At 49.8% G+C, this 24,287-nt stretch overlaps 1 protein-coding gene across 1 annotated transcript; it reads left to right on the forward strand.

Moving 5' to 3' along the window:
- Positions 1-2,573: 2,573 nt before the first annotated feature.
- Positions 2,574-23,848, forward strand: PLA2G4D (phospholipase A2 group IVD; the record flags this gene model as incomplete). The annotated part of the gene is made up of 20 exons (XM_079700261.1): positions 2,574-2,618; positions 5,866-5,938; positions 6,134-6,270; positions 6,822-6,953; positions 7,616-7,656; positions 8,040-8,082; positions 9,094-9,157; positions 9,492-9,634; positions 10,784-10,894; positions 11,018-11,055; positions 11,233-11,368; positions 11,681-11,817; positions 12,999-13,221; positions 19,078-19,195; positions 19,565-19,702; positions 19,919-20,026; positions 20,174-20,365; positions 20,639-20,805; positions 21,421-21,607; positions 22,930-23,848. The coding sequence occupies 20 exons, from the start codon at positions 2,574-2,576 to the stop codon at positions 23,154-23,156; spliced, it is 2,460 nt and encodes an 819-aa protein (XP_079556387.1). The 3' UTR covers positions 23,157-23,848.
- Between the last annotated feature and the right edge of the window lie 439 nt (positions 23,849-24,287).

Consider the following 24,287-nt stretch of genomic DNA (forward strand, 5'->3'; position numbering starts at 1 on the left):
AAAAAAGACATTAGGTAAAAATCAAGGAAGTCTGAATAAAGTATGGATTTTGTTAATAATAATCTATCAACATTGTTAATTAATTGTAACAAATGTACTGCACAAATGTAAGCTGTTGATAACAGGGAAAACTGGGCACATGGTATATGAACACTCTGTATTGTCTTCACAGTTTTTCTGTTCTAAAAATAAGGGGGTTTTTTTGTTTGTTTGTTTGTTTTGCGGTACGCGGGCCTCTCACTGTTGTGACCTCTCCCGTTACGGAGCACAGGCTCCGGACGTGCAGGCTCAGCGGCATGGCTCACGGGCCCAGCCGCTCTGCGGCATGTGGGATCTTCCTGGACCAGGACACGAACCCGTGTCCCCTGCATCAGCAGACGGACTCTCAACCACTGCACCACCAGGGAAGCCCAAAAGTAAGGTTTTTAAAAATAAGTTTACTCTATGTTTCCATTTGGGAATGTGTTTTTTTAATATATAATTTTCAAATCATAGATTTTTTTAAAATAAATTTATTTATTTATTTTTGGCTGCATTGGGTCTTCGTTGCTGTGTGCGGCTTTCTCTAGTTGCAGCAAGCGGGGGGCTTCTCTTCATTGCGGTGGCTTCTCTTGTTGTGTAGCATGGGCTCTAGGCACATGGGCTTCAGTAGCTGTGGGTCAAAGGCTCTAGAGCACAGGCTCAGTAGTTGTGGCTCACAGGCTTAGTTGCTCCACGGCATGTGGGATCTTCCCGGACCAGGGCTCCAATCCATGTCTCCTGCATTGGCAGGTGGGTTCTTAACCACTGCGTCACCAGGGAAGCCCAAATCAGAGATTTTTTTTTTTTTGCAGTATGAGGACCTCTCACTGTTGTGGCCTCTCCCGTTGCGGAGCACAGGCTCCGGACGCGCAGGCTCAGCGGCCATGGCTCACGGGCCCAGCCGCTCCAAGGCATGTGGGATCTTCCCGGACCGGGGCACGAACCCGTGTCCCCTGCATCGGCAGGCGGACTCTCAACCACTGCGCCACCAGGGAAGCCCACAGATGCTTCTTTTGATCTGAGCAAGTCTGTTTCTGCTGAGTCCTAAAGAGGGTTAGGAGGGACTGTGGTGAGAGGGTCCGGGAAGGGGTAGGCAGGGAGATGAGGAGGGGTTACAGGCAGCCCAAAAGGCTAAGCACAGGTGTTAGATGACCTCTGAAATAACATCTTACACCAATAAATATATTTGTACACCACTTTTAAATAGCACAGAATACTGTAAATTGGTGTTACAGTAGTCAATAAGTACCAACCCATATTCCAAGTTTCCAAATAAGGAATGCCTCCTCTGTGAATCTTTCTCTGTGAATTTAGATTTCTTTTCATTTTTATAACTCATATCATCTTATTTTCCAGTCCCCAAGCCTCTGGATGGCTGTGTAAGGAGTAGGTTGCCAATGGCTAGAGGAATTGAAAATTGCCAGTTATTGTGAAGTAACTCTGGGTTGGTTCGGGGTAAACTTAAATTCCCTTGGTAAATGCTTTTGTAAAGAAAAATTCTTTAAATTTTATATTGGAGTATAGTTGATTTACAATTTTGTGTTAGTTTCAGGTGTATAGCAAAATGATTGTTATCCCTCCCCACCACCTTTCCCCTTTGGTAACCAAAAGTTTGTTTTCTAAGTCTGTGATTCTGCTTCTGTTTTGTAAATAAATTCATTTGCATCATTTTTTAAGATTCCACATATAAGTGATATCATATGATATTTGTCTTTGTCTGACTTACTTCACTTACTATGACAATCTCTAGTTCCATCCATGTTGCTGCAAATGCCATTATTTCATTCTTTTCTATGGCTGAGTAGTATTCCATTGTGTATGTATACCACATCTTCTTTATCCATTCACCTGTCGATGGACACTTAGGTTGCTTCCATGTCTTGGCTACTGTAAATAGTGCTGCTATGACAACTGGGGTGCATGAATTTTTTCAAATTCGAGTTTTTGTCTAAATTTCATCAAAAATTCTTAAGGGCTCCAAGAATGTAGGCATGGGAATAAGCCAGAGAAAATGTCATTATGGCTAATATTCCATTGTATATATGTACCACATCTTCTTTATCCATTCATCTGTCAACAGACATTTAGGTTGCTTCCAAGCCTTAGCTATTGTAAATAATGCTGCAGTGAACATAGGGGTGCATTATCTTTTCAAATTATGCTTTTTTCTGGATATATGCCCAAGAGTGGGATTGCTGGATCATATGGTAGCTCTATTTTTAATTTTTTAAGGAACCTCCCAGGACTTGACTTCCCCCTCTCTTGTATCCTGACATCCCAGGTCTGGAAGCGATGCTCCACCTGCAGGTCCTGGAGCCTTGCCAGAAGTTTCTGGAAAAGCTAGTTGATTCAGCCTCCAGGAGAAGAGGAGAAGGTGATGGGCTGAGGGAGTGACCTGGAGGTGGGGCCCTGGCTGTTCATAGGATCGCGTGGCGCCTCAGAGGCTGGCAGGTTCACCGTCAGTCCCATTCCATCGGAGTAGTCGCTGCCAGCCAGCCAGGGAGCTGTCATCTTGAAGGGAGCTGGGCCTGGAGTGGAGCCAAAGGTTTGGCATGGAGAGAATGACACCTATGGGACCACCTGGCCATCCTCACCAGGTAATAAAGTCACTGAGCCTGTCGGCATCACTCAGGGCAGGGCCTGGAGCTAGGGTACATTCTAACAAGCTTGACGTAGCTGAAACCAAGGTGATTCTGGTCTCTGGGGAGGGGCTGGGTCCCAGACCTGGAGTCTCTGCCTAGGCAGAGGCTGGAGGTGGGAGGCAGATGGTGAGGGAATCTGTGCTTAGGGATGGGGAGTGGGTGGGATGGACATTTAGCATCCATAGCATCTGGGGCCCGGGAGACCAGGGTGAGGAGCATCATCTCAGCCTGACTCAGAGGCTGTGCCCGCAGCTCCCACTTCCTATCTCTCCAACCACCCCCCACTGTCTTACTGCGGGTCACTGGGTGCCAGCAGGGAGAAAAGGCAGCCTGATCCTTTTACTCCCCCAGCGGAAGACCTCATGGTTATAGATCCTCTGGACCCCGCTCAATCTCCCTTGGGCTATATCCTCCGTGATGGGCAGAGACCAGCACTGAGCTACGGAGGATGGAGGAGGCCCCAGGGCTCCTGCGCAGGGGCAGAGAGGGTGGCTGGGACTCTCAGCAGAGAGGCACTTCCAGGATGCTACAGGAAGCTGGGTGCAGGCGCCCTGCTTGAGACCCCTCCAGGAGCATCCAGGGTCAGTCATCAATGAAGGCAGTATTCCAGGTGGCAGGATCTTTCAACAGGGAAGGTGAAGCCCCAGAGCCCTCAGGAGAAAGGAATCCTACTAGTTAACACATTAGTTGGCTCAATAATCCTATTTGTCTAAAACAAATCTATGAAATTCTAATCTTTAGATATCCATGGGGCAGGGGATGAGAGTGGCATGCTTTTACAAAGAAGCAAAGTCCTAAGAGTGTAAAACCACAAAGGGGTTGTGAGCTCTGGCCTTGAAGACTTGGGTTTAAATCCTAACTATATCACTTAACTAACTCTGTGACCTAGCGCAAGTCAACCTTGCTAAGCCTCAATTCTCTCATCTGTAAAATGGGAGGAAATGAGAGAACTATCTTATGAGGGTGTCAGGAGGATAACTAGAGCTTGAATATGTAATATGCTTAGTATAGCACCTAGAAACATAACAAGCACTTAATAAATAGTAAGTAATAAGAGCAATTATCTAGAAACTGCTTACTTCTTGCTAAGCATTCTACAGGCATTAACACATTTCAGCCTCAGAACGCTGTGTCAGGTTGATACTATTATTTGTCCCACTACAATGAGGAAACAGAGGCACCAGGAAGTTTAGTGACTTGTCCAGGCTCACACAGCAAGTAAGCAGAGGACCAGGGTTTAGCTCCAGACAACCTGGCTGGGAACCTGCTCTTCTGCCCCAGCAATGGCCAGTCATTATAGTGATTGTCACAGCCCATCCTCCAGGTGCTCTGTGTTAGTGACACTCTTAGAGGTGAGGAGAATGGGGTTCCATCTTAGGAAAAATATCCTCCAGGAAACGGTGGGCTTTCTGAAGTTGAGAGGCTCTCAGTGACCAGAGGGGGAAATGGGCAGCAACACCCAATTTGGGTATGGTGGCTGGTTGGAAAGTGAGCAATTGGGGGCGATTCTTAGTAGCCCCAAGTGGCTTTAGAGCAGCCCACAGGCTGTGGCCCTGAGGATTGGGGTGGGAGCTGCGGTGCAGCTTGCCTGCCTCTGCCTCGCCCTGGCTTGGAGCGGGCATTGAACCACAACTCCTCACAGGAACCCAGGTCCCAGCCAGCACCACCTCTGTGATGCACAGTGACGGAATCTGGGTGTGGGGAGGAAACGGAGCCAGGTGCCTAAAATGACACTAAATCCCTGTCAACTACAACCTCTGGCTTAAGGCCTATGGATGTCACTAGCATTGATCCCCAAGAAGGGAGAAATGAGCCTACCTTGTTGGGAGGGTCATGTGTGCTCTGCCAGAGAGCTGAAAAGGATGACAAAGACACTTAGCAAGAAGCCACAAGACAGGGATGATGTGGGGACACAGGGTAGCAGGGTCGGGGCAAGGGCACAAGCCTGGCTTTGTTGGCTTTGCTGTGGCCTGTTGTCCTTTAAGCTTCTCTGTGGGGCATGGAGAGCTGGTGCCGTGGACACTGAGCCAGCCCCTGGCAGGTAGCACCTGTGTAGAGCAGAGACAGTTCCTGGTGGGAGCCTAGACTTTCAGATCACACGCACAGAAGTGGGACTGGTCGTGGGAGGTTACAGAGCAGGAAAGAGCTTTGGTTTCATCGCAGCGCTGTCTCCCAACCATGCAAGGCTGAATGTCCACTATGCAAGCAAGGTGCTGTCAGATCACAGGGCCTTATCATACGAAACGTGTGCAGGGTGCCCAGAAAAATCTACTCAGCGGGGCCTCAGGAAGAACAGAAACCCAAGGGCCCCCTGGATCCCAGCAGTGCCAAGGACCTCAGCAGTAGGGGTTTGAGATACCCAGCCCACCTCCCCGGGCGCTGTCCCAGCAGGATTCAGCCACGTCCCCCCTGCCCTCTGCTTTTCCTCCTGCCACCTACTACTGCTCGTCTTCTTGGTCCCTCTGAGCTTCTGCCCAGTCCGTTTCTTCTTCCACCTTATTGGGCTTGCCTGTGGGCTGATGTGGCCTCGCCAGCATCTTAATAACTTTCGCCCCCTGCTCACGGTAACAGCCTGATGCTCTTGGAGTTTCCCAATTCACACCCAAGAGACAGTTTATACCTGAGGCCATCACAGAGCACTGGGATCCCCAGAGCTCAGGGTCCTGGATTCACGTGCCCACTTCCTGTCCAGAGGCCGGGGGAACGCCTGGCAGCAGGGTCCCATGCTTCACCAAAAGGCTGCCCTCCCTGTGAGCTCTGGGGGTGGCTGACCCCAAACTGACATGTCCAGTGTGGTGGCCGTTCCTTGGCCGTCTGTTCCCTGCTTTCTTTTTTTTTTTTTTTTTTTGCGGTATGCAGGCCTCTCACTGCTGTGGCCTCTCCCGCTGCGGAGCACAGGCTCCAGATGCACAGGCTCAGCGGCCATGGCTCACGGGCCCAGCCGCTCCGCGGCACGTTGTTCCCTGCTTTCTTTACTGTGCAATCCTGTCCCTGAAGGGGGGGGGGCGTCCCACAAATTCTACCACCATTCCCTGACTGCTGTGGCCCAGGACCATGGCCCTAGGGACAGGGATGGGCAAAGGCTGTTTGGCCCCAGAATGCCTGGCAGCGTCAGCGAGCAGCATCTCAGGAGAAGCCTCGGCACCAATTGGGGGGGGCTTGTAACTGAGCAGGAGGGACTCTGTGGCCTATTTCTCTCCAGGGGGAGACCTCTGCCTGCTGGCAGCTCACCGTGAGGGTCCTGGAGGCGCGGGGCCTGGGCTGGGCTGACCTCTGTGAGTAACTGTGTCCTGGGCCTCAGGGGTGTGGGGAGGACCAGGTCCTATGGGAAAGGCCCAGTGCCTTGGGGCTGGGCTGGGCTGGTCTGGGCTGCCCAGAGTGGCTGCAGGGGTCTTGGGAGGAACCTGGTGAGGCCCTTGGAGAGGGGTGTGAGGAATTCTCTCTCACAACGGTTCTCTTGATGTTGGCAGTGAGCGAGGCAGACCCCTATGTGATCCTACAGCTGCCAACCGCACCTGGAACAAAGTTTAAGACCAAAACAGTCACCAACTCCAGTCATCCTGTGTGGAACGAGACCTTCACTTTCCTGATCCAAAGTCAGGTCAAGGTAAAGGCCAGAGGACCCCTGGCCACCCCGCTGAGGACAGGCTGTACCCCACACTGGGAAGGTTCCTGGGGTAGAGTACACCTTCCTCCAGAGCTCAGGCAGAGAAACTGGGGAAGGGGGTGTCTTTGTACCCCAGCCTGGATGTGCTGTGTGTGAGAGAATGTGTGAATGGCAAGCTACTAAACCCATCTATGGAGTGGAGGCAGCAAGGGCCCTCCTGCTTGGGTTGTTTGAGGTTAAATGCGATCACGCACAGAGGACTCCCAGGACCTACCAGGCCTTAGGGAACCAGCAAAGCAGGGGTGGGCTTGGGCTGGGGAAACTTCAAAAGAGTTTTATTTTTTATAAAAACAAAAATTAGCAGGGGGGAATTAGGAATTTTGCTGGATTTCCTTTCACCACTTCTAGGTTTTACCAGTATTTTTATTTTGAAGTACAAAGTGCAGTGGCATAATAATCTTTTCCGGCCCTCAGCATCAAGTGAGGGTTCAACAGGTGTGAGCCACACTATGTGTTAATAACGTGCTACGTTGCTGTTCTCGGGTCCTTAGAATGTTCTGGAGCTAAGCATCTATGACAAGGATGCCATCAAGAAGGACGACGCCTGCTTCAAGGTTCTCTTTGATGTCTCTGAAGTCCTCCCTGGCAGGTTGCTCCGGAAGACCTTCTCCCTGCATCCCCAGGTGGGTGGAGGTTCCCGCCAGCCCCACCGCTCAGCTCCAGGCTGAGGAAGTGGCACAGTTTCTCCCGTCTGTTGGGATGCTGCTGGGTTGAACTCCTTTGCAGGAAGACGGAAGGCCCACCCAGAGATATTTACATTTTCATAGGAGAGGAAGAGGTTAACTTGACTGTTACTGGCTGAATCGCTTAAGGGAGGAATTCTAGTCATCTACGGGGAAGGAAGGTTTTGGGTGATGGCAAACCTCCTCATGTGCCACAAAACACAGCTCGGTGTGACCAACTCTTCGGGGGATGTGGGCTCATCACTCTTGCTTACTGCCTCTGACCCTCTCATGGTGCCCAAGACCTGGAGGGAGGGCAGAGTTCTGGGGTTGGTCCCCTCGAGAGGAAGATGAAATGGGCCCTGGGCGTCTTCAAGCCTCCTTTGGCTTGGGCTCCTCATCTTCCCCTTCAGCCTTGCCAGGCAGGGATCTAGCTAGCTGTGGGTAACTTGGGCAGGTAGTCCACCTTTCCCCAAGACTCGATTTCCTCATCTGTAAAATGGGAAGGGTTGTAACACCATGCCTCCCTTAGAGGCTGCTCGGGATGATGAGATATATAAAGGAGCTGTGTCAACTCTAAAGACATGTGTGCATGTTGACAGCTTGCTCATCTTTAATTTCAGGGAACGGAGGAGCTGGACGTGGAGTTCCTGATGGAGAAAATGTAATACCACACAGTTCAGGGGGTGTCTCAGGACCCAGGCTTTCCTTAGGAAAATGCCTTTGACCCAGATCTTCCCATTGGTCTGACCAGCCCAGATTTGCTGTTCCTCATCTCCTACTCCTGCCGGTTGGGTTGGGGGGACCCTCAGAGAAATGAGGAGAGGAAGGCTGGTGCTTTGTCTGCCATGCTCTCCCTCTCTCTCTCCTCACCTTTCACTCTTCAGAAGCATCTCCCCACACCCTGGATCATACCCAGGACGTAGAGAACCCTCAGTGTCACCCAGGGAGGCCCCACCTGGGTGCAGCCTGGCTGGGAGGGGGCACATCAGTGCAGGAAGCCTTTGCCTTTGCAAGGCCGGACTTTGGATGGTTTGATTTTTCCAGGTCAGGCTGCCCAGAAAACCTCATCACCAACAATGTACTTGTGGTAGGTAACCACCTTCCCCAAGCCTGTGGGGTGGGGTGCGCTAAGGGAGGGGCTCCAGAGCAGACACTGGGGTAGGGGCGGGGCTGCCTGGCGGGTGGGCCGCAAGGGACAAGGCAAGGACAGGGCTTTGCAGTAAGACCAGTCCACCTCCCTGCTAGGTGGTCACCTGGGGCTGCAGTCTGGCCTCGGAGGGGCCTGGGGCTAAAGGGAACTCAGAGAGAGAGAGGGGAGACCGAGGCTCTGCTGAGAGGAATTCTGGCCCAAGGCAGGAGGGTCGAGGGAACATTGGGGGAATTTTAGGCATTTCCTGATGGTGTTTAGTTCTGTGTGATGACCTCATAGTTCTTAGCCCTGAAAGGGGCGAGGAAGTCTCTCGCAGGCCAGGCCAGCAGGCTCAGGTTACAGTGTGGTGTGTTTCCAGTCAGGGAGCTTTGAGATAGGATCAGGGGTCAATCAGCTTCTCCTCGGGACAGTGGAGGGTCAGCTCTCCTAAAGCATAGCGAGCTCACGAAGCTGCAGTGGACAGGAATGGGTGGTGAGCGAGGATTAGAAACTTTCTACTCAAAGGAACACCCTCCACAAGCAACACAGGCATGACCTGGGAGCTAGGCCAGGCTCTGCATGTAGTAAGGCAGCTGGCGTTCAAAACTGAAGCAGGCATCCACCCTCGGGGTCCTACGAGTGCCTGTTTGATGGGTTAGTATTTCTTTTTCAAATATACCTTAAAATAGCCACACCTATGGCAGCTGCCTTTTATCTGAGGTGAGCAGTTCTAAGGGAGAGGGTAGCGGCCAGAGCTGAGTGGGCTACAGGCATCAGCTGGCACGCATTACAGAGAGAACGCAGCAGGCTCACTTGGCAAGTCGGTCAACGGGAGGACTGGTCCTGCCCTGGACCCTACTTCTGGTTCTGCGTGTGGTGGATTTGGGACAGGGGACTCCGGGGGTGAGGTTGAGGGGACACCTCAGCTTCTCCTGCAGAGCCCCCTGCCCATGATGTGGTCTGTCCCAGGCCCGAGAACTGTCATGCCTGGATGTCCATCTGGACAGCACGGGGAGCACAGCCGAGGCTGCAGGTGAGACCTGCTCAGGATGAGGTCTGGCCTCTGCCTGGAGTGTGGAGGGTTGCTGGGTGTGGCTGGGGAACCTGTACAGCAGGAGGCTGCCCACACAGCGCAAAGGCAACTGGTCTCCTCTGGGCAGGAGAGCCCCCCTGACCTGGGGGAAGGCCTGTCGCCGGAGGTGGGAGTCCCATGGAGGATGTGGGGAGAGCCCTTTCCAGAATGCTGTTTGCCATGGTCCAGCCACCCGGCCTCCCCATGTCTTGGGCAGTACTGCCAGTTTCCTGGATCCTAGCTGGGTTTCCGGGCTCTTGTTTCCCTTGTGCTAACCTGTCCACTCTCTCCCTAGATCAGGACGAGCTGGAGCTGGAGCTGGTGCTGGTGCTGAAGGGCTCATATGAGGACACACAGACATCTGCCCTGGGAACAGCCTCTGCCTTCCGCTTCCACTACATGGCGGCCCAAGAGGCAGAGCTGAGTGGGTGCCTGAGGGTACGTTTTGGCTCTGGAGCTCCCCTGCCGACCCCAGCCTTGGGCCAGCTCCGCCTGCTGCAGGCTCCTCTCTGGCCATCCTCCTGCCAAGGCCAGGGCCCTGTGGTCTTGTCAGCCTCCCCCAGTTAGGCACCATACCCTTGGCAGACAGGGAGGATCACCAGGGGCCTCGCGTGGGCACGGGGGGCTGCTGTGCCATGTCAGTCTTTGAAGTCTTCAATGGCTCCTCCGATAATGCTCCTAGAATAAAATCCCATGTCTGCGTCCATAGGCCCTGCGTAACCTGGCGCCTGTGCACCTCTGCTGCCTCATTTTCTTCCATGCTCCCCCTCATTCACGATGCTCCAGCCATATTTGTCTCTTCTTGCTTTTCCAACACACCAAGTGCTTTCCCTGTCCTCCTGCAGCTCCTTCTGAGGCTTCCTGCTCCTCTTTCTCTTCTTCCTTTAGATCTCAGCTCAGATGGCATCTCTTCAGAGGCCCTCCTTGACCGCCCATCTTAAACAGATTCTACATACCCCACCTTTGGTTACTCTATCACATCACCCTGCTTATTTCCTTTACAATACTTACTAACGTCAGTTCGTTACCTGTTTCTTTATAAGTTCATGCACATGACTCAGAATAATAAATAAACACATATAAGCTATTAATACACTAAATAAATATAAGCTATGTTTAGTATTATTATTTTTTTTTCTTTTGCGGTACGCGGGCCTCTTGCTGTTGTGGCCTCTCCCGTTGCGGAGCACAGGCTCCAGACACTCAGGCTCAGCGACCACGGCTCACGGGCCCAGCCGCTCCGCGGCATGAGGGATCTTCCTGGACCGGGGCACGAACCCGTGTCCCCTGCATTGGCAGGTGGACTCTCAACCACTGCGCCACCAGGGAAGCCCCCTATGCTTATTATTTTTTATTGAAGTTTAGTTGATTTATAATATTATGTTAGTTTCAGGTGTATAGCAAAGTGATTCGGTTAGCTATTATTATTTTTGTAATGATTAGTAATTGTAATTATTTTAATTACAATAATTGTAAATACTGTAATTATTTTTGTATTATCAGGGAGGGCCTGTGTCTGTCCAGATCGCTGACTAGATACTCAGTAAGGATTTGTTGAGTGAGTGAATGAATGACTTTTCTTTCCAGACCTCTAAAAGCAATGGCTGGAACTCAGTCAACTCAGTTGGGGTCCTCACTGTGCCCCTGAGGTCCTTGGCCATGGGGAAGGAGGTGACAGTTGAAGTTCCTGCTACAAATGTAAGTGGCCTCAGCTGGATGGGAAGTGCCAGTGAGAATAAAGACCCCAAGGCCCCCAGGGGATACCCACACTCCCTTCAGGGTCTAGGACATTCTGAGTGGGGTCTCTTGTTTTGATTTCAGGCCCCAGGAGTGAAGCTGCAGCTCAAGGCTGAGAGCTGGTAAGGGACATTCATATCTGTGGGGGACAGGGGTAGTCACGGGGCTGGGGAATATGTGGAAAGTGTGGTCCTGGGGGTTGGGAGCAAGGAGTTTATTTGGCAGTTATTGTGGGCTTGACCAGCCAGTAGCTGAGCTATGCAGGTGCCCCCTGACCCTTGGATCCTCCACTGCCCCAGCCCGAAGGAGCTGGCTGTGCATCTGAGCTTTGATTTGTGTGCGGAGGAGAAAGTCTTCCTGAGCAGGAGGAAGCAGGTGGTGGCCAAGGCCCTGAAGCAGGCCTTGCAGCTGGACAGAGACCTACAGGAAGATGAGGTTTGTGGGGGAAGGGGGATGGGAGTGCAGGTACCTTGCACTCGCCTTAAGGGAGTACCTGATTGCTATGCCCTCTCCAGATACTCCAGTCAGCAGAGACTGAGGAGTGGGCATATGTGGGGAGATGTGGGGTATGGGGAAGCTCTCTTTGGGGATCTATCCAAGGCTGAGAGCTGTCATTTGCTGGGGAGGAGCCGGGTGCTAGCTCTAACCCTGACTCCTTCAGGCTCTGACCTCGAGGTCCCTTCCCTGGAGGCAGGAGGCAGCTCCATTCCTGTCCTTGTTAAGCCAACCTGTGTCTGTGCAACCCAGGTCCCTGTCGTGGGCATCATGGCCACAGGAGGAGGTGCCCGGGCCATGACCTCTCTCTATGGCCACCTGTTGGCCCTGCAGAAGCTGGGCCTTCTGGACTGTGTGACCTACTTCAGCGGCATCTCGGGCTCTACATGGTGAGGGCCCTTGGGACTTGGAAGAGCAGACATGATCAGGCCCCAAGGGGAAATGGAGTGGACATCAGAGGGACCCTCTAAGTGGGTGTGAGCAGTATGTTCTGATGGGTGCCAAGCGACTTTCTCAAAAAGGAGGAAATGGACATTCAGAGGTCCTGCCATGAGCAAGGCATTGCAGGACATCCATTCCATGCTACTGATCCAGAAGGAGCTGGGTTTGAGTTTGTGCAACACGACTTACTGGCTAGGTGACTTTGAGCAACTTATTTCCTCTGATTCTCAGTTGACTCATCTCCAAAGTGGGGGAAATAATAGTACATACTCCATAGGACTGGAGTGGGACAGCCCAAGTAAAGCACTTAACATGTCTGACACATACCAGGAGCTCCATATTGGTAGCTTTTTTCCCTTTAATTGTCGTTGCCTCATTTAATCCTCACAACACTCTCTGGGGTCGTTTCTCTTATTGTATAGTATAGATGAGGAAACTGAGGTCAAGAGATGCTATTTTACCTAAAGACAACATTGCCACCCTATGCTCCACTCTGCCTATGACGAAGTGGAACTTTTCACTATTAGAGATTCATTCCTTTGAGTCTTTTAGAAATGTGACTTTAAGGAGTAAAAGAGGAGTAAACTCAGAGTTTAGGTGACAGCTGTTGACAAGCAGAGTCTTAAAGGGCTTCAGGACGGATCTATAAAAAGGGGTCTACAGCTGTGCTGTACGATACAGTAGCCACTAGTCACGTGTGGTTATTGACCACTTGAAATGTGGCTAGTCCAAACTGAGATGTGTTATAAATATAAAATGCACAGTGAATTCTGAAAAAACAGTTTGAAAAGAATATTTATATTAATTTTCATATCAATTACACACTGAAATGATAATTTTAGATACTGAATTAAATGAAATATACTGTTAAAATTAATTTTTCAGATCTTTTTTTACTTTTAGAAAATGTGGTTACTACAAAACTTTAAATTACATATGTGGCTCACATTCTATTTATATTGGACAGTAAGGATCAAGAAGGAGAGAATGCCCTGAGGCAGTTTCCAGATAGGTGGGGCTTTGGCGGTGGGAGCCACGTGTTGGGAGAAGTCGGGAGGGTGGAAGTTGGAGCTGCAGCGACCCATGCTGGGCCTTGACTTCAGACTGTAATGTCCCTTTGTTCTCTCAGGACAATGGCCCATCTGTATGGGGACCCTGAGTGGTCGCAGAGGGACCTGAAGGAACCCATCGGACACGCCCGGGAGCACCTGGCCAAGAGCAAGCTAGAGGCCTTCTCTCCTGAACGCCTGGCGAGCTACTATCGGGAGCTGGAGCAACGGGCTGAGCAGGGCCACCCCACCACCTCTGTGGACCTGTGGGGTCTGGTGCTGGAGTTCGCGCTGCACGGACAGGTAGGGCCCCTGCGCATGCGAGGCAGAGCCTATGTGCAAGGGTGAGGGCTGGGGCAGCCTTGTAAGTAGCTGACACGAGCGCGCGTGTGCACATTTCCTGCTGGGTAAGAGGCCAGTGGTTAAAGGATGTGGGAACTGCTGTACTTCCTTGCCTGCCAACTTTGGGATGCTGACATTTTGAATCAGGTTATTCTTCAATTGATTGCCATGAAACAGAAATTTCTGGGTCTCCCAAGAGCTAGGGACCAATGTCAAAGTCAGTTAAGCATCGTGTTTAAGAGTCAGTGAGGTTTTTGGAACAGCTTTCATTTTATTTTATTTATACTGTAATATGAAAAGTATTTTTCTTCATCTTCATGGTAGTGTTAAAAGCACAGACTCTGGAGCCAGATTTCCTAGATTCTAATCCCAGTGCCTCTTACTAGCTATGTGTCCTTAGGCAAACTACTTAACCTCTCTGTGCCTCAGTTTTTTTCATCTGTACAATGAGGATGAGAAGAGTGCTTACCACATAGGGTTGCTGTGAGTACTCAGTGGCGCATTGGCATAGAGTAAGCATTAAGTGTTAGCTATTCTATTTCTTTACTATTATCCTAACACCATTAATACAAAACTGAGCAACTAAATTTTTTATGCGTTGCTTCTTTAAGGAAAGCTTAGTAAGTTAAATTGCTGAATCTTACATTAACTGATGTAATTATTAAAATCAAGGATTTTTTTCACATTGTTGTTTTACCACATATAGTTATCTGAACAAAGTTTCTTTCAAAGCATTTGAAACAGCTAAAACACAGGAAGTATTTTTAACATGTATAACAAAAAAGTAAACTATCAAATATATTAGCAGAGGAAAGATTCTTACCTTTCTTATCTTTGGATATCAGGTGTTTGACCAAGAATGATTAGCATGTAAACTAATGCCAAAAGTGAATTTGTTTTAACTTTTTTCTTTAAATTTTATTCTTGTTGGCAAGCACAGTGCTACTTGGAAATTACCAACCATTCTTGTTTTTTAGTTATTAGTTTAAAAATATTTATTATTAAATATTTATCACAATAATCTTCAGACTTAAGAAAATGCATAAAGCATGAAGAATAATATAAGGAATATGCATGATCTCACTAATCAGCCTAAGAAGTGAAATATTACAGAAAGAGCCAAAGCCTGCCCTTTGGACCTCCCCTTCAGTCCCATTTCCCTCCCACCCCCAGAGGTAACCACCATCCTAAATTTAGTTTTATCATCACATACATATCTGCAATCTGTACACTTTATAATATTATATAATACATAACATTTTATAAGCCTTTATACTTTATTAGATATACGTTTATTACACATACTTTTATTAAAAATATATATCCTTAAGAAAAATGTAATATTATTTGTACAATGGTTTTGTACAAGTCTTCTTGTGCCCATGTGTTAGAGATTCTCTAAGCCTTGAAGATACATAGCCAGTAGTGGAGTTGTTAGGCCATTGGGTAGTGTATCTTCAACTTTTCCAGCTACTGACAAGTTGTTCTCCAAAAAGGTTGTATTAATTCACACTCGCACCACCAGTGTATCATAGTTTCTTTTTCTCTACATGCTCCTCACACTTTTAAATGTTTGTTCATTTTATGGGTGTGAAAGGAAATTTTATTGTAGTTTTCCATTTTCTTGGTTTTTAGTGAGAGTGAGCATATTTTCAAGTATATTTGTCATTGGGACATCCTCTTTTTTTTAATGCTAATTTTTAAAAAATATTTTATTTATTTTATTTATTTATTTTTGGCTGCGTTGGGTCTTCGTTGCTGTGCATGGGCTTTCTCTAGTTGCAGCGAGCAGGGGCTACTCTTCGTTGAGGTGTGCAGGCTTCTCACTGCTGTGGCTTCCCTTGTTGCGGAGCACGGGCTCTAGGTGCGTGGGCTTTAGTAGTCGTGGCACACGGGCTCAGTAATTGTGGCTTGCAGGCTCTAGAGCACAGGCTCAGTAGTTGTGGTGCATGGGTTTAGTTGCTCCGCAGCATGTGGGATCTTCCTGGACCAGGGCTTGAACCCATGTCCCCTGCATTGGCAGGTGGATTCTTAACCACTGCGCCACGTTGGATGAATTACCTACTCAAATCCTTTTCTATTTTTCTATTTAATTCATCTTTTTAATATTATAGGAATTCTTTATAAATTCAGGGTATTAATCCTTTATCAGTTCTAATAGACTTTATGCATACTTTTAATATAATTCAATGTATCATTCTTTTCCTTTATGGTTTGTACTTTTAGAGTTTCCTTAAGAAATCTTTCCCTCCCCTAAAGTTATAAAATATCCTTTTATATATTCTTATAAAAGTTTTAAAGATTTCTTTTTCACAATTAGGGCTTTAATCCACCCAGAATTTATCTTCAGGTATTATGAGAGTAGGAATTCAATTTTATTTTTTTCCATATGGATAGCAAACTTTCCCAGGATCACTTATTGATTTTTTTCCCACTGATCTGCATTGCTACTTCTGTCATGTGTCAGCAAGTGTCAGCATGAATCTATAATAACTCATACACTCATGGGACTTTTCCTGAGTTCTCTATTCCATTCTTTTTTATATATATATAAATTTATTTATTTTAGTTATTTATTTTTGGCTGCTTTGGGTCTTCATTGCTGCGCATGGGGTTTCTCTAGTTGCGGCGAGCAGAGGCTACTCTTTGTTGCGGCTTTTCATTGCGGTGGCATCTCATTGCGGAGCATGGGCTCTAGGTGCGCGGGCTTCAGTAGTTGTGGCACGTGGGCTCAGTAGTTGTGGCTTGCGGGCTCTAGAGCGCAGGCTCAGGAGTTGTGGTGCACCAGCTTAGTTGCTCTGCGGCATGTGGAATCTTCCCAGACCAGGGCTCGAACCTGTGTCCCCTGCATTGGCAGGCAGATTCTTAGCCAATAGGGAGTCCCTCTATTCCATTCTAATGGGACTCATTCTCTATCCCTGTGCCAATCCTGCCCTGGCTTAGTTACTACCTTTGTGATAAATCTCAGTTTCTGATAGGGCAAATTTACCCCCATCTGCCACCTTGGTTCTCAGAATTATCTTGGCCACTTTTGGCCCTTTGCCCTTCTATATACATAATAGAATCAGTTAGTCAAGTTTCATGATAAATATTGTTGGGATCTTTGTTGAAATGGCATGGAATTTATAAAATCAACATAATTACTTGAAATGTTTTTATTTTATTAATATATCGCATGTATTCTTTGGATCTACTGTTTAAGTTCCTGTCTGGTTTTGAGGGTGCTGTGTTTTATTAACTGACTTTTCTGCCTGGTGGCAACAATTAATTACTCTAGAGTGGGGGAAGCTTGTTTTAACAGTTCACTTTATTAGGTGCTAGAAAATGCAATTTGATCCTGGGCTATAAAGAAGACATATTTAATTACATTTGATCCTCCAGTAATGACTTAATACATGGTTTTATGTACACAGTTTGTAGTCATTTTAAAAAAGACAAACTTAATTAGTTTTTAAAATTATTGTTCACAGAATAAAAATCCTTGTGATATTATTGAACAACGATGCATTCTTTAAAATGAGTACCCATGCAGTTTAAAAAATTTTGTCACAATGTGAAAGCTTTGCAAATATTGTTTCTTTTTTTTCTTAGTCATCATGCTTTATCTCTTAAAGCTCACATTTTAAAAATAATTCTTTATTGAGAAAAATTTAGTGTTGATTTCAAATTTGCCTTGAGATAAAAATAAGTATTTATTATCTCTATACTACACTGAGCTACCGTACCGAAAGTCATTTTAAGTCATCAGAAAATATAACTCCATATATAACAAATCACAATTTCATTAATACTAAGTATTATTAGAAAAATATTATACCCTGAAACTTAGAACAACTTACTTAGTCTATATACTTTTATAATATTACTTCAGTTTTTATAAAAACCCACTTACAAAATACACCTATTGTAATCAGTGCTTCTCAAATTATCTCTTTGAAACTTTGTTTTTACTCTCTTGCTGGCAAGCACTGAAAGGCTTAGAAGCTGCTCACCATTCTTCAAGGAGAAACTTATAGTTTTTCTCCTATCTTTTCCTGAGTTAAAAAGGTCTTACATATTTTTCTTTAACTCTGGACAAAAGGTTTTATATACACTTTAGTGCCACCCTGTGCAAGACCCAGATCACACTGACACACCACCAACTGCACCCAGCTCCCACACTCCAGGTGGGACCCTTGAGTCATCAGAGTGGTGTTCTGCAGGGTTGGGGATCCTCATTTGGAAACTGGGGGGTGGCGTGGGGTAGAGATCCAGAGACTTGCCATGACTTACTGGTGAGCTGTTAAAAGGAAAAGGAATACTGGGTGCTGTTTCAGTTGATAGAGAGGTGTGCTGACCCTTTTCCAAGGCTTTCCCAGGGCAGAAATTGCATCTGTAGTGAAAGATTGTACATGTCAAAAGAGCAGGCAAACAGGATTCCTAAATAAAAGACTTTGAGAAGGGAAATCACAGGTATTCATCAAGCCCCCTCCCTCCTCAACACACACACATACTCACACCCACAGGACTAACTTGTAAATATAACAAATCCTCAGTGCCAGGCCGCTTGAGCCGTATTTGGAGAATTTCCTGTGGATTCCCCATAACTCAAGTCATATTGGGTACCACTGAAGAACTGGAGGAAAAGATGACTGTGACCTGAGTGCTCTCACTGTGTGACAGCGGGCTGCCAGGGGAAGGGAAGCACACCAGGTGTGCTGAGGCTTTGTCATGGGTGCAGGAGCCGGACTCCTCGTGGGATGGGCTAGGCTAGAGTCCTGGGATGCACATCTGGCTGATCATCAGAATCACCTGGGGAGGTTTTAAAAAGACAAATTCCTAAGTGGCTTCTGATGATTCTCAGAAGAGACCCAGTAATCTGTATATTTAACTCTAAGTAAATCTGATGATAAAGGTTGATATGGCAGGGTGGGAACCTCCTAGGTCTAGCTGCTGAGTGGAGTGCCTTCCAGCTCAGAGAGCCTAAGAGAGAGGTGGTGCGTTCATGGTACACATACTTCTCCATGAGAAACAACCCAGGGCCTGTGGCAGCAGGATCCTCCCCAGGTGGGGTTCCAGGTAGTCACCACCTTGCTGAGGCTTGAGATGAACCCTATTTTCATTTCTGGTCTGGGATAGAAGGAGACCTTTCTGTTCCCCTAGAATTCAGTGAGGCTCTGTGGAGGCTTCCCCAAAAGGCAAGCCAGAGTCCTTGCCAGAGTTTGGAGTTCTATTGGAGAGAAAATTAGAAACAAAAGGCAAGGATAAATAGTGGGGTTCAACTTTGTACTGTGCAAAGCAGGAAAGGAGATGAGGAGGAGGCGAGGATGTCAGGAGAGTGTTTGGTAGGGGCTGAAACTTGAACTGGTTCAGGTGAACCTAGAAGGCGCAGCCCATCCCCTGGTAAAGCTTACAATATATACTGAAGGGGGATTTCTGAGTCCTTTCTGGAAAGCAGCGTGTGTGTGTGTGTGTGTGTGTGTGTGTGCACGCGCACGCACGCGCACGCACGCGCATGTGCCTTTGTGCCTGTGCATCAGGGTCCATGTACCCCCCACGCTTCAACCCATAAAGATGGGCCACTGGAACCACAGGATGCAGGGGTGGGTGTCACTGTTGACACTGTGGTCCTTGTGAACGGTGCTGTCTGCAGATATGCAGTGCACAGCCCTACATGGAGACCCTGCATGTAGAGCCGGTCAGAACATGGGGGCAGGAGCGGGAACATGTACCCACCCATGCCACCCAGACCCTGACGCTCCTCACCCCCAGTCTGTGCTCCCACCCTGCCTCCAGGGTGCTCCCAACCTTACTTTGGCCCTCACGCCCCCACCCCAGGTGATGGATCAGAAGCTGTCAGGACAGAGAGCTGCGCTGGAGCAGGGCCAGAACCCTCTGCCCCTCTACTTGAGCCTCAATGTCAAAGAGAACAATCTGCAGACCCTGGACTTCAAGGGTACAGTCCTCAGTCCTGCCCACTCCACCCTCCAACACACACACACACGTGCATGCACACCTCCTTTGCACCCTGAGGGCCCCCAGAGAATTCACACAGGAAACTTCTGCACAGATGGCCAGCCTTCTGGAAGGATGGTGGTTCTGATGGGCTGATGAGGCAGCCAGCAGAGCCCGCCGTCCTGGGGCAGGGCTGTGGTGGTGAGGATGTAGACAAGGGGCTGGGTGGGGGAGAGGTCAGCTCAACAGTCAGCTGGGCGGGGAGGAGGCTGAGGCCTGCTGGGGGGCAGTGGCTTTGGCCCTTGTCAGAGCTGGGGCTCCCCCCAGCCCACTGTCCTCTCATTCCTGCCTTTCCCTCCTGCCCCCTCAGAGTGGGTCGAGTTCTCCCCCTATGAGGTCGGGTTCCTGAAGTACGGCGCCTTCATCCCCTCTGAGCTCTTCGGCTCGGAGTTCTTCATGGGGCGGCTGATGAGGAGGATCCCTGAGTCCCGAATCTGCTTCCTGGAAGGTGAGCGGTCATCACGCTGAACGCCCTGTACCCGGGTCTGGGCCGAGCACCCGGGGAGGGCAGATATTGAGCTGGGGGGAAGGGCCACTGCAGAGGCAGCCCGCTCCCCCTCCTATTCTCCATGTGCACTCAAGGGTGGGGACCACTGGCTTCCAAGTGATGGGGGGCAGGGCACTGAGGCCTGAGGCTGACCTCTCTTGGGAGTTTGGCCTTCAGGTATCTGGAGCAACATTTTCTCCCTGAACTTGCTGGACGCCTGGTATGACCTCACCAGCTCCGGTGACGACTGGAAGCAGCACATCAAGGACAAGATCAGGAACCTGGGTAGGAAAGGGAGGCACTGAGGGGAGCCTGCGGTGAAGCCGCTTCCCTTTCAGATGCTACAGGGTCGGCGGAGGGGACTGTCGGGGGAGGGAGGGCCAGGCATTTCCAGACACCTCAATGGACCAATGTCTGCTTCTCTGGGCTCAGAGGAATCCCCTCCCTCCTCGGGGACCTCCTCAGGGCCGGAGGCCTTGTGGCTCCAGCCTGGAACAGCACTGGCCCAGATGTTGAAGGGCTTCCTGACGAGCAGACCACTCTACCAGCACACCTCCAACTTCCTCCACGGCCTCCAGCTGCACCAGGACTACTGTGCCCAGAAGGACTTCTCCACCTGGGCAGGTAAGGGCCACAGCCATGTGTCCCCAGATAACAAGGTTGGGCTCCTGGGTGGAGGTGGACCATGGCTGGGGCTGGCAGAGGCCTGGGGGGGTCCCAGCATCCACTTCTGGGGTGTGGCTGGGAGGAGGTCTTGGGAAGGGCTGGGGTGGCACGTGCATTTAGGGAGTGACACCAGGGGTTAGAAGGGGATGTGGAGGCGAATGCAGTGTAAGGGGTGGGTGGATGATCTGTGTTGGACTGGCTACCCCTGACTATTGCTACCTCTCCCATCAGACTGCCAGGTAGACTCCTCTGCCGGCCAGCTGACCCCACAGGAGCCCCAGCTCTGCTTGGTGGATGCCGGCTACTTCCTCAACACCAGCTGTCCCTCCATGTTCCGGCCAGGCCGCAGGCTGGACCTCATACTATCCTTTGACTACTCTGTATCCTCGCCCTTTGAGGTGCCACTGGTCACCCCATGGGAACCCCAGACCCTTCACCCACCCAGGCCACGCTCCAGGGACGAGCAGCAGGGCCACTGGCCCAGACCTTCTGGGTCCCCAGGGGGAGGGAGAGATGACAGGCTGTGACTCAAAGGCTCCTGCCAGGGTTGGGAAGGGCTGTGAAGGTGCTGGGGCCCTGGGCTCCCAAGGACGGTAGACAGGGAGGAAGCTCGCCATGCCCACCCCAAGCGGAACCACTGTACAGAGCTAGGAGGAAAGCCTGGCCTGTCCACATCCATCCTCCCAGGGGCCTCCCTGGGGACTCTGGGGAGGGTGTGGGTAGGGCTGTGAGACAGAAGTGGGTCCCCTACTGAGGCCCTCGAGGCTCTGAGATTGAATATCCCAGAAACAGCAATCCCAAATGGGGTGCTAGATCTGTACCCCACCTAAAGATTTTAGCCAAACAATACTGCAGACCACCGGGATCCTTTGCTTCCCTCCGAGGCACTGTGTAGCTTGACTGGGTCTTGAGCCGTCAGTTTGGGCTGGAGCTGTCCTAGCATCTTCTAGAGTGCCGACCTGGGATGACTGGGAAGTAGCCATTGCTCTCTGAGCCCCCCTCTGCCCCGCCAGGTGCTGCAGCAGACGGAGCTAGACTGCCGGGGCCGGGGGCTGCCGTTCCCCCGTGTGGAGCCCAGTCCTCAGGACCAACGCCAGCCCCAGGAGTGCCACCTCTTCTCAGACCCTACCTGCCCTGATGCCCCTGTCCTGCTTCACTTCCCGCTGGTAAACGCCTCCTTCAAGGACCACTCAGCCCCAGGTGAGGCAGCCCCCCTTCCTAACAGCCTGGAAGCCTGGGCCCTCCTAGTGCCCCTGCAGCCAGCAGAGGGAGGAGTCTTAAGGCTAGTCCCACCCAGTCTGGGACATGACAATACCCTGGCCTGTTGTGGATGCCCAGATCCCTGCAGAGGCCCTCCGTCAGCAAAGCCACTGGGCTGGTGTCCTCTTTGTCATGACCCCAGGCTCCTTTGGCCTCCCCCTCCCAATGCCCGTCGCTACAACTGGGCTCTGCTTCCCCGCTCTGTGGCAGGGGCCATGTATGGGAATGCCTGCACTGTCACCGTCCACCACTACTCCACACCACATTGTTGGAGGACTTCCTAAAGGCCCTCCATCCTGCACAGCCAGAAAAGAGAGGCCCCGGTCCCCTCTCTCTCAGATTCCCCTAAACCTGTCTGGGGTCACAATTGGCCTCTCTGTCATTCTACCGCAGACCATTCTGGGGTCCTTTCTCAGGGAGCTGGGCCTCTACTGCAGGGTCCCCGAAATCTGAACTCTCATCACATTCCTTCTAATCCTCGCCTCCCACCAACTGGTCAGACTTTTTTTTTTTTTTTTTTTTTTTTTTTGTGGTACGCGGGCCTCTCACTGTTGTGGCCTCTCCCGTTGCGGAGCACAGGCTCCGGATGCGCAGGCTCAGCAGCCATGGCTCACGGGCCCAGCCGCTCCGCGGCATATGGGATCCTCCCAGACCGGGGCACGAACCCGTATCCCCTGCATCGGCAGGCGGACTCTCAACCACTGCGCCACCAGGGAGGCCCTGGTCAGACTTTTATCCCCTTTTGATGGGAAAACCTAATTCTGCCTTTGTGCAATCTTCTGGCTTTCTAGTTCCTGTCATAATTCCAAACCTTTCAGCTTTACTCTTAACATGCTCAGCCCGCATCTTGGAATTCTCTTTCTCTCTCAACAAAGGCAGTTTCTTGCAAAGCAGAAGCTCTTTGGTTTTCAGACGCTTGCTTCCATCATGAGTTTTAAGAATCCACTCACTAACCTAAAGGACTTTGTTTTTCTGCTGCTTCCGCCTTACCCCTGCGGGTGAGGTGGATACCGGGGTGGGGGGCGGGGCCTGAACAGTGAAAGATGTGTAATGCTGTGAGAAAATGTGGGAAGCAGCACACGCTTCATTTCTCAAAATAGCATCCTGCTATCCACAGTTATAGTTCTGGGCAAAGGACACGGGGCTGGGAGAAACCCCTTCAGTGGGGAGCAGCTCACCCCTGTGTCCAGCCACCAGGAGCTGTTCTGCCAGCTGTGGAGGCCTCTGGGCCCTGCACCTAACTCCCTTCCACCCCTGGACAGGTGTCCAGCGCAGCCCCGCAGAGCTCCCGGCTGGCCAGGTGGATCTCATGGGGGTCACCTCCCCCTATTCCATGTTCAACATGACCTACAAGGAGGAAGACTTTGACCGCCTGCTGCAGCTCAGTGACTACAATGTACGGAACAGCCAGGGCACCATCCTGCAGGCTTTGAGGACCTCTCTGAGGCACCGGGTCCCGGGGGCCAGGCCTCCAGGGCCGCAGACTTGAGACTTCTCGGGGTCCCCAAGATTTGAGGGCCACACTCTGATCCTGAGGGCTGGGGGCTTAACCCACCTGCAGTGGGTACAGCCACGGCCCTCACGGCCCTCTGCCGCTGGTCTCATTGCCCAGAGGGGCTGTGTGTCCCATCCAGAGTTCTCCCTCACCTTCGTAGCTGGTTTGGGAGGAGGTGACAACAAACCCCTTACCGGGCCAGCATATAGAACAGCTGGTTCGACCAAACATTTACACGTAGTTCTTTTCACGCCTGAACAGAATGGATTTGAGTTGCAAGCTGGAGGTGCCAGAGCAGGAGTGGGGACAGGCAGGGCAGGGAAGGGCCTGGAAGGTGGCTCCAGGTATCAGGAATCACAGTACGTCCTGACAGGCTCCCCTTACTCCCTCTGCTCCTCCTCCTCTTATACTATTTTTAGGCAACTTTAGTGAGCTATAATCCACATGCCATATAATTCATCCATCTAAAGTATGCAATTCAATGGCTTTTACTATATATTCAGAGTTGTGAAAGCATCACCACAATCAATTTGAGAACATTTTCATTAACCCAAAAAGGAACCCCTCATCCCTTAACTGTCAACCTCAAACCACACCCACCCCAGCCCTAGGCAACCACTAATCTACTTTCTGTTTCCTTAGATTTGCTTATTTTGGACATTTCATATAAATGGAATCATAGAATATGTGGCCTTTTGTGTCTGGTTTCTTTCACTTAGCATAATATTTTCAGGATTCATCCATGATGTAGCAGGTATCGGTACTTCATCCCTTTTATGGCTGTGTAATACTCCATTGTATAGATATACCACACTTTATTCATGGGTTGATGGACATTTGGATTGTTTCTGCTATTTTTGGTTATTATGAATAATGCTGCTATGAACATTTATATACAATTTTTTTATGTGGACAATGTTTTTAATTCTCTTGCATGTACACCTAGGAGTGAAATTCCTGGGTCATATGGTAATTCTTCGCTTAATCTTTTGAGGAACTGCCAGACTGTTTTCCAAAGTATCTGCACCATTTTACATTCCTGTCAGCATTGTATGAGGGTTCCACTTTCTCCACATCTTTGCCACCTCTTGTTATTGTCTGTCTTTTTTATTATAACTATCCTAG

Source organism: Hyperoodon ampullatus (genome assembly GCF_949752795.1).
Source record: "Hyperoodon ampullatus genome assembly, chromosome: 3".
Lineage (NCBI taxonomy): Eukaryota > Metazoa > Chordata > Mammalia > Artiodactyla > Ziphiidae > Hyperoodon > Hyperoodon ampullatus.